General features: G+C 39.9%; 1 protein-coding gene across 1 annotated transcript in view; it reads right to left on the minus strand.

Annotated features, from left to right (window-relative positions):
• The window catches only part of LOC126442997 (uncharacterized), a 67,002-nt gene that overhangs the window by 16,564 nt on the left and 37,122 nt on the right, over positions 1 to 13,316 (minus strand). The window contains exon 5 of the mRNA XM_050090839.1: positions 10,995 to 11,188. Coding sequence (XP_049946796.1) covers positions 10,995 to 11,188 — 194 coding nt within the window. The remainder of the gene's footprint in view (positions 1 to 10,994; positions 11,189 to 13,316) is intronic.

Genomic DNA, 13,316 nt, shown 5'->3' on the forward strand with positions numbered 1-13,316 from the left:
GCTAACCAGGGGCAAGAATACATTTAAAATATTTCCTTTTTAAAGAAAACTTGTATGTGTTTCTGTGTATCTAAATGTTTACAGACATGGTTTGCCGAGTGCAATTGCAGGCAACAAAATAAGCTGAATTTTCTTGATTAATGTTGTGTATGTTTTAATTATGAGTTGCAAAAATGGACTGACTATTTCTATAGAAGTCAGTGAAAAACAATATTAAATCTGATGTAACTATAGGTATGTCTGTGCAATTAACCAAAAAATGGACTGTCTGGTTGTAACATGTGGACAGTGGAAATTAAAGCTAGGTTCTAAATAAATATATAAGAGTGTTTATGTGCTTCTCTACAACAAAAGTTTTGAATTGCTATTAATTAAACGTGCAATGTAGGATGCTTTTGTGTTTAGTTAATGTATGTCTTAGCATATGTATATTTGCTTTTCTACAGAATGCTATACTTGTTTCATAAATGTGTAGGTTATTTTATGAACTGGTTGTCTGTTAATGGATAATATATGTATGAGATGAAGATGATTAAGGATGTCCTGTTTAAAGATGGTTTTTTTGCCTGTTTAAAATTATGTTAAAATGACTTTCTCTGTAGCAAAGAAAATATTTGGACAGTCTGTGTATGAGATGATAATGGGTAATGATGTCCTGTCTTACGATAGACCTGCTATTCTTAAAGTAAATGATATATATATATATATGTTTCTTTTTGAAAAATCTTTTGGAAGAAATGTATGATTCTTCTTAGTGTATTTACTATATGTATGTAACATGTTTTCTTTTACCCAACGAAAGTTGGATGGAATAATTTTTTTTTAGCCAGTACTACTTGAGTGTTATAGATGTTTGGGAAAGCTCACTGAACCATGGGGCATGTGTAACACCATAGTAAGATCTTATGTATTGTTGTTCTTCTGATTATTATGCTTTACATAAAGTGTATTTACTTTAGTATGTGCTCTTGATATGTTGTACTATGTTTTCTCTTCATTGACTAATAGCTTTGGTTGTATTTGGAAATGGATGATTTTGGTTAACTAATTTTGTATTGATTTGTTAATACAGGTAAATGCAATGTTTACTTAAAAATGTTTACTTTGTAATGGTACTTTGACTAACGCGCCTCCGCCAATACAAAGATATAATTTACGATCGCGCACGCAGAAGAGCGCTGCGCCAGCGACCGATTTTTATAAATAATTTTGTTCGTTTTTTTTTTTTTACTTTTGCGTAGGTTTTTGTTTTTAACAACTAATTGATTAGACTCTCTCTCTTGTCTTCATACTAAAGACGTGTATTTTTCGGCGATGTGTTGAATGTGCTTTTGGGTGGAAATTAAAATTACATTACAAAGCGAGGTTGTTTCAATAGTGACTCGAGGTGGTTATCATCAAATATGTAAATTGATCATGACAGCGACAACGTGAAGAAGTTTTCAACAGACGGAGAAAAGTGAAAGACGGGTCGTCCTATAAGAGAAATTAGGAGGACAGCCATGAAGACTACATTGTAATTAATACTGCGTACCTAACAAGATTATAAGATAAATTTCAATTAGTTTCTGATGCTATTTCCGTACAGTCGCTTTTTGTAGTGTTGCCAACCCGGTCTGCCATGCACGGTCAAATTACAGCATGATCTCAATCAATAATACGAAGTCCACCTTATCTGTAACTGAAACCACCAAAATTCCAAACCCAATCAGATTTCCTATTTTATATTTTTCACGGCAGAACCCCGAGGAGAACAGTACACTACAACTTGATACTTGTAACTGCTGATCCAAATTTAGCTCTCTTGGTTCATGTTATGGTAAAATATGGAGTGGTTCCCCTCTAAACAGAAGTTATTTAGCACGTACAAAATGTGATTTGTGTGAGTGAAATCTTTTCATGAGAGTCAGTTGGAGGCTAGCTACTGTACAGTTGGCAGCTAGTGGTTGGGAAGTTAACTGTGCAGGTGTCGAGTTACGCTTTTAGTGCTTGGATTTGTTATGCCAAAGCCTTGGGTGGATGAATGGATTTAATATGATGCTCTGTGGCCTGTAAGTATTATATAACATGATGACCTCCATGAAGAAATAACAGAGTATTCGATTCGAATGGCAAGTCCCTCTGCCATCATATACTCGCCACCAATATTGCGCAATCGCATTAACAGAGAGGAGGAATTATGAAGTGATGGATCAGCACAATTAGTATGTGCAAATACAAGTTAACTCATACCAAAATTTATGTGCATAACTTGATTCTGTTCCTCACCTAAATATCTCTCAGGATCCTCTCTGCTTGAACAATGATTTCTGAGTGTCCAGATTGTTAGAAATGATTATAAAAAAAAGAAAGACGATTAACTGGTTAAATTTGTTCAAAATTGAGTGAAATAGGTTATCTAAAAGTAATGTAGATTTTGGTAAAGTTGAAGAGGATGTAAGTGTAGCTTTGTGAAAACCTCCCAGTAATTGAACTTCTTCACTCTAAAGTTTTGTGATCTCTTAAATTACTTGCTTAACTTCTGGTTTCAAATGTAGACAACTGAGATGATAACAGACAACAAGCCATTTTGTGGTCACTTTAAAGTTAATGTTCTTAATGAATGGTTTGAAAACCAGTACCTAGTTAAAATATTCACTGTAAAATCAGTTATAAAAATGCATAAAAGGTGAATCAATATTTCAGAAAGAGAATTCCAAAAGTTGGCATTCTTTAAATTATTCATGAAAGTGGGATAGTTTGTTTTATTGTAGCAGTAAAGATTAGGGGATTCCCCATTGAAAGTTGCACAAAATGCACAAAGTTACATGATAGTAGTAAGTTCTAACGGCTTTTGAAATTTATGTTGAGTTTTGTGCACATTGTGTGTTAAAAGGTCCAATTTCAGTTTATGAGCACCCATTTACTGTTTTATTCTGACTGAAGGTAAGGTTACTATGAATGCCATTATCCATGAAAACAGTTACTTTTTTGCTTTTAAAGAATAGAGTGAATCTCAATGCAAGTGAAATTTAATTGAATTCGTGCTGTGTTGAAAATATCACAAAATGAAACTAGACCTGTGTCCAATCTCCAGTTAGTGTAGGCTTGCAATTGTTGTGCTGATTAAGTTACTCAGGTTTGACAAAGTATTTAAAATTGATGAGTGTACCAATGTCTTTTGTGTTTCAGAGGCCAATCATGTTTTACAATAACTGCTAGTATCCACTTTACCACTTTTTTGCTTGTGATTGGTTTCACTGCATTTTCGTAGGAAACAAGTATAGACTGAGTTTTTCCACTAAAACTGGCTACTTTTTCTTTAAAAGAAATGTTTCGCATTTCTATGCCTAATTAGTCTGGCGACCGTATTCTATTTCATTTGAGTACGATTGAGTAATTAAAACTTTATCTAAATTGGATCTGACACTTTCTGTGTTTTTATGTATCTTTCATTTCACGTCCAATAAGCAAAAAATGGTTCAAATGGTTCAAAAAATGGTTCAAATGGCTCTGAGCACTATGGGACTTAACTGCTGTGGTCATCAGTCCCCTAGAACTTAGAACTACTGAAACTTAACTAACCTAAGGACATCACACACATCCATGCCCGAGGCAGGATTCGAACCTGTGACCGTAGCAGTCCCGCGGTTCCGGACTGAGCGCCTAGAACCGCTAGACCACCGCAGCCGGCTCCAATAAGCAAAATGCTCTAGGCATTTCATGGTTAAATTTTGCAAAAATTCTCACATTATACTGCATCTACATACAAAAATTGGCTATAAATATTATATCTATATACTAAATGGTGCAGTATAGTGTTACACATGACTTTTCCCATGCCAGGACAATTTGTTCAATTGTGGCACAGTAAACCAAATTTGGTAAATAGATACCACATGTGTAGGCTGTTAGTGTCATACCCTCCCACATGTGCACCAAAGTTAACGTAGGCTGCAAATACCTTGCTAAAGAAATAGGTTTCAACCTCCTGAATCTACTCTGTAAACTTGGCCAATTTTTAATCGGTTATGGTATATGGGGGTCAGATCAGGGACTGAGGGGAACGAACAGGATTGGGTTGATTTTGGGGGAAGAGACCAAACCGCAAGGTCATCGGTGTCATCAGATTAGGGAAGGATGAGGAAGGAAGTCGGCCGTGCCCTTTCAAAGGAACCATCCCGGCATTTGCCTGAAGCGATTCAGGGAAATCATGGAAAACCTAAATCAGGATGGGCGGACACGGGATGGAACCGTTGTCCTCCTAAATATGGTAGATGGAATTAGCATTATTTTCACAGTTTGGCCATATCGATTCAAGTGTCCATTGGAGGCGCCCATGATAGCGATAAATAAATCACTCCTTATTCTAAATAAATCTATCCCTATAGCTGAGTATGCTTCTGGACGAACATCGTAACCTTGAACTACAAATAGAGAAAACTGGCAGAAAAGGTATAAATGTGATGAATAAAGTTATAACCGTAGCTAACAGGCAACAACAATCAGAGTTTACCATCAATCTATATTAGCATCAATTACAGGATATCGTGTGAGACTTTGGGCTCATAGGTTGGAGCTCGTTGAGACAGCTGCATTAGTTAGGAGAGTTCAGTGAGGAGTGCTGCCAAAGTTAATGGGTGTCTATTGAACTGCCCCATATGATGCTTTGTCAGTAATTCTAGGAATATGCTCACTATAGTTCGAAAATAAAAAAAAAACTGGTCTTTTACTGGCTACAGAAAGGCAATCAAATGAAAGTATGAAGGGTGCCTGGAACTGAGGCCAATCCTAAAAAGTAATAAATAAAAGATCACACATTACAACTGTGGCAAAACGAGTGGGAGGGAGTAAAAACGAGGTTTCTTAACCCGTCGAGTGGACTGATTCATTAGCTGACTGTTATGGCCCTTATGCTAAGTATCTATACAAAATTAGAAGATAGATACATGATAGCTGTTCCTGGGACAGTGCAGGCACACCAGAACACACATTGTGGGAGTGCATGATCTGTGAAGATAAATAATAACCAAATAATAGTAAATAATAAATAATAAATCACTACTCAGTTCAGTTCAAGTCCTTGATTATCCAGTTAATGAAACCTCTCATGGCTTGGCACCTGTCTGCTAATGCAATCCACCTACTATGCCAAGAACACTGTAGTGTTATTATAACGCTGATTTTCGGAAGGGAAACTCATTTATAGCTGTGTTTGTAGATTGTACACACATGTGAGTCTTGTTCTGCTGTCCGTCAATATCATAGGTTACCACATGCCTATCCTAAAATCCATGATGCTGTGTGGTGCTCTGAATAATTTAGCATAACTAATAGGTGGAAGCACTGAGTACTAATGAACAGTTAATTAATTCATTCCATGTGAGGATGAACCTGAATTACATAATTATCTATGCTTTTTTGTTTAACGTTACCCACTCATCTATGGTTTAATAAATCTTGTGTGAAATTCCTTAGAAATCTACTCCTACAGCTATCAGTATCAAGATTTTACTTTAAATACTGATCCTAATTGCTATGCGTTGTTTGAAAAGAATATTACTTCAGCTGGTATTGGCCAGTGGCGACCAAAGGCACTCAGTTTGATTACACTTATCTACAAGAAGTCAGTGGGTAAATTGTTTCCCATTGCCACTTTTAAATCCATTGAGCATTAATCTCATTAATGGTGTCCCATTACAATGCTAGTGAACTTGCATTTGAACCACCACAACTAGCCTGATGGATATAACTGATGATACTCGAAAATCTCTTATTGTCATAGTTCATAAACCGAGTCATTCAGTTCAATGGTTACGTTTTATTTGATAAACCTTGGTACAACGTTTTGGCAGGCACTCAGGTCTGTCTCCAGTAAGTCCTTACATTTTATTTAATTGACACTGCCAGAATCTTTTGATAGACAGTTGGATCCTGTCAAGAAATCTCATTTCCGGTAAAGTGAAAGTAATAGTTATGTCTTATTTTGTGTCCCTGTCAGGATAGCACTTTTGATATGATTTCATATACACTAGTTAGGTGGTAATATTGGCTTATACATATTTTGTAGGTATATTATATCAATATTAATATTGATGATTACTCATGTTTATCACTGTCCTAGAGGTACTATGCAGGTGCTGCATTAGCAGAATGTCACAGCAAAGTTTGCAGCTAGTCATGTATGAATTGGCATACCTACATCCGACTGCACTTCCTCCTTAGGCCAGTGATCAGTTAGTTATACATGCAACCCTTGTCTGGTACTAAGTTTCTAACGGTCAGAACGACCATAACACCTCTTTCATCATGAACATATCATACTGTACAATCCAGTACTTTCCTTGCGCAGAATGCAGTAACACTGACCTTTTAAAATGATTTTTTCAACCAACACTACTGTTTTTACACATCATTCATACAAAGTTTTCTCAGTATTATTAGGATTCACAGAATCAACATTTATAAGAAAATTATTAACAATTTATATTCCATAATTAACTATTCAATTTTAAATAAAAATATTAATCATTAATGAAAAATAGAAAATTATAAGAAATATATACTTAGATCATATACGAAACGTTAAAATAACTGCAGCATTTACAATATTAACACTTTCACTGCCTCAGACGTGCTGGGTGTAATGTGGATACTGCTGGCCAAATTATTATACCTGTGCTGTCATGAACTACTTATCATCCGATCTTTGGAAAAGTATTGCGTGAAGAAGTTTCGTCTTTGCACATACTACCGTCTGACATCTTTTCTCCATAAGGTACAGAATTTCATTTCCTTCTTGTCATATTTCACTACGTCAAATTAAGTAAAACATTGCACGAAATATGGAAGAGTTTCCATAACTAATAACACATTGCATTAACCGTGTGTATGTTTAATTTCACTTCATTCGTTGCATTATAGGAAATGTAGATAAAATATGGAAATTTGATTTCAAACTTAGAACAGATCATTATCTCATTCCGTCCTCCAGTTATTGATTTTTATATCTGTTGGACACTTCCGTGAAATGCGTTCATTTCCGTCCCTGTGCATCATAGTGATGTGATCGTAATCAACATAATATTTCATAAACCGTTCGAGATAGTGAGACAAGGTTTACGCAAATGACAGCACTCAAAGACGTACATTGTTTGTTTGATGAATAATCGAAACTTTTCTGTTAATCGAGATGAAGTAGCTGCTATGGAGCAGGGAGAGGTCGGCAGAGTGGGACACATAAATACGTCAACAGTGCTTTAGGAAATCCCAGGGAGCGCACTCAAACGTGCCCTCAGTGTGCTGGTGTAAGCTGTCAGCAGTTGGCAAAGATGATATGCAAAGTTCAATGGTAGGCGCCTCTAACAGGCGAATTGTGGCACACTGAAAATATTCTAAGTTCGGAGTTGTCATGGTCGCGCGGGCCGCTCGGCAGGCCGACCACGTGGTGCCGGACGTTGGCCGAAGCAAGAGGGGTGCAGCCCGGCCACGAGGCTGGCAGTTCCACGGTGAGGCTGTGTCAGTGAAAGAGGCTTGCACGCCGAGAGTGCCAAACGTGGCGGACTTTGTGAAACCACCGTGGCAGACATTTCGCAGTTTGTATAGATGTTAATACTAGCCAGATGAATCATGATACCTCAAAAAGAAACATGTGAATTACTATCATTTGCACGACGATTCTGATGCTGTAATCAGATTTTCAATATCTTTATTAGTTTAAAGTTTAGTATCTGCGGGTAAATTGTACAAGTAACACCCAGCAATGAATTTCCAAAATTTAAACACTTCATTCGATTTCGTCGATCGACGTGTCTTTGTGGTATGAATTACAGGCATCTAACGTTAATAGTACATGAGTTATTGGAGGTGAAAATAGCCGATTACTATAGATAGCGTCAGGCCATAAGTACTCCACAGCATGCTTATAAATATATTTATTCATCTATGTCTTTGTTTAAATCCGATATATGCTATTCGTGAAGAAAGTGGTCAATTATTTACCGTGTTTTAGAAAGCACGGAGACATTAGGCTACTGGGTTACTTTGGCTCGCTATTCCTTTGATATATGTTTATATAATTTGTTGATGTATTTAATAATGGATGTTAGAGCTTGTTTATAGTCCAGCCGTAGGAATATTTATTTAATTTCGTTATTTAGATGTGTTTGATGTTTGTGAGCGTACTTTGTCTCGAAGACATGGCGGGAGCGCTCTAGCCAATCACAGCGCTCGTGAATGGGGAGACTCGATGGAAGTGGGAGAGGGGTACGGCAGAGGACACGGGGGAGGTGCTTGACGCGGCAGTCGAGGCAGAGACTTGGAGAGTGGGCAGGGGTTTGCGCCTGGTCGCCACAGATAGAAATACTTCGGAATGCCGACGTTTGCACTTGTGAGATTTCCGTGGCTTCTACAGTGAAGACGTAGTGTGCCTGTAGAAGTGAATATCTCGCGAGCTATGTTGTCGTTCATAACTAATTACGTGCAGTAGGAATCTATTGTTTTCCTGTCATTCAACTTATATTTTATTTAATTATTGGACCATCGACACCAATAAGTGTTCTCCAGAAATATATACCACACTGTCAAAAGTACTTCTACTGTCGTACTCATCATTTAAAGTCGTTAAGATAATCTGCAGATTTATTTAATTGCAATGCTTCATTTATAAACTTTTTTTTTACGTCGTAAATTCGCAATTGTTGAGTCATAGGAAGCTTCGACCATTCGATTCATGTGTACATCCATATTGTATACTGTAGACTCTGCTGTATTTGGCCTGTAATGCGACAACTACGTATCCCAGCCCCTAGACAACGAAACCAGCCAAAACTTTTCATATTGCAACTCTGTCGTAGGGTACATAGTTGAGGGCCATCCATTCACATCATCACATTTTTATTGAGAACGCCCGCACGCTGAATCAAGCGCGCCTGTCACGAGAGAGGCCAGAGACACACCCACAAGCAAGATGTCGCCAACGCCCTCTAGGCCTCACTCACGAACTCAAACTCCTGTTTGGCATCTGTCAGTACGTTTGCAGAGCACATCACAGCCTATGACAGTACACTGTGACCAGATTGTTAACTATAGTGGGACTAGCAATGACACTAAAGTTTGTAATATCAAGGTTACCGATATTGCGTGCAAGAGGACTATTACTGATGAACTTGTACCAAAACACATGAACTCTATTGAAATTAAGTAAAAGTCTGTTCATGTAAATAAAGAACCATATTAGTCCACGTGTGCATTTGTAGTGTAGAGAGAGGATACCAACCATCCATGACAACGTCTGCTCCCTTGCTTCCTTGCGGTACAAGACCCCACACTCAGTAACTGTGGTGCAGCGGAACACGACGATTTAGCTCGTCCACAGCAGTTCAGTGCTTAGCAAAAAATTTATATCTGTAGCTGTTGAGCTACAGAAAACAAACATATTTAAAACCGGCCTTTTGTTCGGTCTCAAAAGAACTGTGTATGCAAAGCTTTACACTGTTCAGCGAAGATGATAAGAAAAGTTTCTCTCATGTGACAGAACTCTCACAGACGTACCGTTATCCCGCTAGCTGTCCATCAAGTTTTGACATAATCTATGTTCAGAGACCATGTTCAGATGGGTGTGTGATGAATATTGTTTTCAGGATGCTGCTGATCTCGTACTGAGGGACATGAAGCCTTCGGTGTATGGGGCAACGATAGACACTCCAGAAGAGTTGATTTTTCATTTGGTTAAAGAATCTAGACGTATCAGGGGTCCCACATCACTCCAACTGCACACGCTCCACACAATTACAGAGCCTACACCAGCTTCAACAGACCGCTGCGACCATGCAGTGTCCACCGATTCATGAGGTTCTCACCATACCCGTACATGTCCATCCGCTCGTCTGACCAGGCGACATATTTGCAGTCATCAAGACTCAAATGTCGGTATAGACAGGCCTAGGCAAGGCATGAAGCTTTGTGTCGTGCATTCATCAAGGGTACATGAGTGGGGCCTCAGCTCTGAAAGCCGGTATCGATGAGGTTTCATTGAATGGTACGCACGCTGGCACTTGGTGATGGCCCAGCATTGAAATATGTAGCAAATTGCGGAAGGGTTGCACTTCCGTCACGTTGAACGATTGTCTTCAGTCGATGTTGGTACGTTCTTGCAGGATCTTTTTGGGCCGCAGCTATGTCGGAGATTTGATGTTTTACAAGATTCCTAATATTCACGGTACACTGAAATGCTCGTATCGGAAAATCCCCTCTTGAGCCCTACCTTGGAAATGCTGTGTCCATTGTTCCGACTGTAACACCACTTTAAAACTCACTTACATCTTGATAATCTGTCATTGCAGCACAAGTAACCGATCTAACAACTTCAAAAGACACTTGTAGTCTTATATAGGCGTTGCTGACCGCAGCGCCGTATTCTGCCTGTTTACATATCTCTGCATTTGAATACACATACCTATGCCAGTTCCTTTGGCGCATTAGTGAACACGAGTCAGTTGGTTGTTTTGATGGAATTGGGCATTGCTATGGCGATGGCAGCAATGGGTAAATGTAATTGCGCGACGTTTTCAGCAACGTCTCTAAAACCATACTAGTCAAGCAGCAGTGTTAACAACGTCTGTGAATATCACTAGCGTCGCGAAATTCACGGATGCCTAGTGGGGAACCGACGCTCCAGTGACGTTTCTGTAACATTTAAAGTGATTCTTTTTATGTCTTCCATACACTGTAATATTTGCTATATGTAGGTTTTTACATCCTATTGGGCAGGAGTCTATAGATACGTCGAACTGGAGTAATCAGCTTGCAATAGAACTAGGGGGAGAGTTGCCAACCAGTCGAGGAACCAGCAATGAAAAGCACACCAGTAGTTAACGCAGGTCACATGGGAGATTACGGAAAATGTGAAACCACACATCATTAGCTGTTTACGAGGCTCAGTCCTCGAGCTGGAATACAGTAGGGAGTCACCAGTGCACAAAAATGAAGTGGCTGACTGAGAAAATTATTCTTACCTAAACTCTCGATGTCACCTACAAACTGTAGGTCGAAGAACCAGTTGTAATAATAGAAGGAATACAGTGCGTCGGCGAGACCAAACATTTGTGACGCCCGTCGATGTCGAGCGACGCACAGCGCAGTAAAGTCGTCCCTGAAGGAGAGGAACCGCTCGTGGTAGGACAGTAGGTCATGATTCAACAGAGGTCGTCTGTAACAAAAAAAGTTGCGACGTTAAAAGTTAAAAACAAGTTAATTCAGCGTGCCAGATCATGTGCAGCTCACGTGTGATGTAGAGGTATCCGCAAAGTATTTACTTTCAGCACTGGAGGGTGCACTGGTATGAAACTTCACGGCAAATTAAAATTGTGTGTCGGTCTGTCACTAGAACATTTTGCTCAAATAAAAGTCGTTTATTGTGATGAATTACGATGAATTACAGTGTTATACATGGAGGTGACAAAAGTCTGGGGGTAGCGATATGCACATGCACAAACGGCAACAGTATCACGTACACGAAGTTTAAAAGGGGAGTGCTTTGGTGGAGCTGTCATTTGTAATCAGGCAGTTCACGTGAGAAGGGTTTCTACGCGATTACGATCGCATGACAGGTATCACCAGACTCTGAACACGGAATGCTAGTTGGATCTGGACGCATAGGCATTTCGGAAATCGTTAGAGAATTCAATATTCCGAGATTGACAGTTCCAAGAGAGTGTGCCAAAAATACCAAATATCCGGCATTACTTCTCATTACGGACAACACAGTTGCCGATGGTCTCAACCACCGAGAGCAGCACTGTTTGCGTAGAGTTGTCAGTGCTAACAGGCAAGCAATTCTGTGTGAAACAACCACAGCAATCAGTGTTGGACGTAAGACGAACGTATCCGTTAGGAAAGTGCAATGCAATTTGTTGTCAATGGGGAACGATAGTAGGAGATGCTGCTACTGCTCCTGTGCTAGTGACCGTATTGGTTGCGCCCTAGAGTAAGGGAAACTGTGGCCTTTTCAGATGTTTCCCGATTTCATTGTGTAGGAGCTGATGGTAGGGTCTGAGTGTAGACCACACACCATAAAGCCGTGAACCCAAGTTCCCAACAAGGCAGTGTGCAAGCTGATGGTGGCTCCGTAATGGAATGAACAGGGTCCTCTGGTCCATCTGGACTGATAAATGACTGGAAACGGTCTCGTTCGGCTACTTGGAGACCATTTGCAGTCGTTCATGCAGTAATGTTCCCAAACAAAGTTGGAAATTTTATAGAGCACCATGCACCATGTCAGTAGCGGGACAGAGGGGTAGTCAGGTTGTCTACATTAGAGGCAGGTATGCACTCAGGGGGAAACCTATTGTTCTCCTTTGTTTGACAGGTACTTAGCGTACTATTCTGCTAAATGCTTTACCATGTTGCGGCACTTAACCTATTGTCCCTTCCAGCCCCTCCCACTCCCCTCCCCCCTCAGGAAGGGGATGCTGATGCATTTTGTTAGTGCAGGTTACCTACATCGTGGGCAGTATGCATTCAGAGGCAATCCTATTGTTCTCCTTTGATTGACAGGTACTTAACCTATTGTCCTGTTAAGTGGTTTTCCATGTCACTGCAGTTAACCTATTGTCCCCCTCCCCACCCACACTAACTCCCCCGCCCCCTCACTGCTACAGGTACACTTTGAGGTCTGAGTTATTAGAATAGCCCCTGTTACTACTATTTCACATGATGACACAAGTACCATTAGACCTGTGACGTCACAGACATACTGATGGGGCTCCCATCGCAAATTCACGATGGGGGCCATGATGGCGCACGTACCGTTACCGAAGATGGCGGCGACGGAAATTCAAAAAGTGCCATTGCCCCCTTGCAGGTGGGAAACTCAAATTTTGTCATTTTTTCGCGAGGGCCACGCTCACTTGGACTTGCAAGGAAATAGTTAAAGTCTCCACCACGAACCTCAACCAGCTGCCACATCCCCTTACCAACCCATGCTAGGAGGCTAACAGGTACTAACGTGCACTAACATGTACTAACGTACACAGTGCATGATGTCATCTAAGATGGCGTCTGTGATATTAGTTGATGACAGATGTGCCACACACCACCTGGTGGGAAGTTGGAATTTCAACGGGAAGATAGGTCAATTGGGCTACCTCTGCTAACCTAACACCCCTCCTCTTCCCACAAAAAAATGGTGGGAAGTTCAAATTGCAACAGGATAATGCAACATACCTAAGAAAATGGCAGGAAAAAAGAGCACCTGCACTGACCTAATTCACTTTCTAGGAATTGGTAGGAAAATGACTCAGTTGATCGATCATTTGGAGGGTATTTGATTGCTCTGT

This window comes from Schistocerca serialis, unplaced genomic scaffold (genome assembly GCF_023864345.2).
Source record: "Schistocerca serialis cubense isolate TAMUIC-IGC-003099 unplaced genomic scaffold, iqSchSeri2.2 HiC_scaffold_1420, whole genome shotgun sequence".
Classification (NCBI taxonomy): Eukaryota; Metazoa; Arthropoda; class Insecta; order Orthoptera; family Acrididae; genus Schistocerca; species Schistocerca serialis.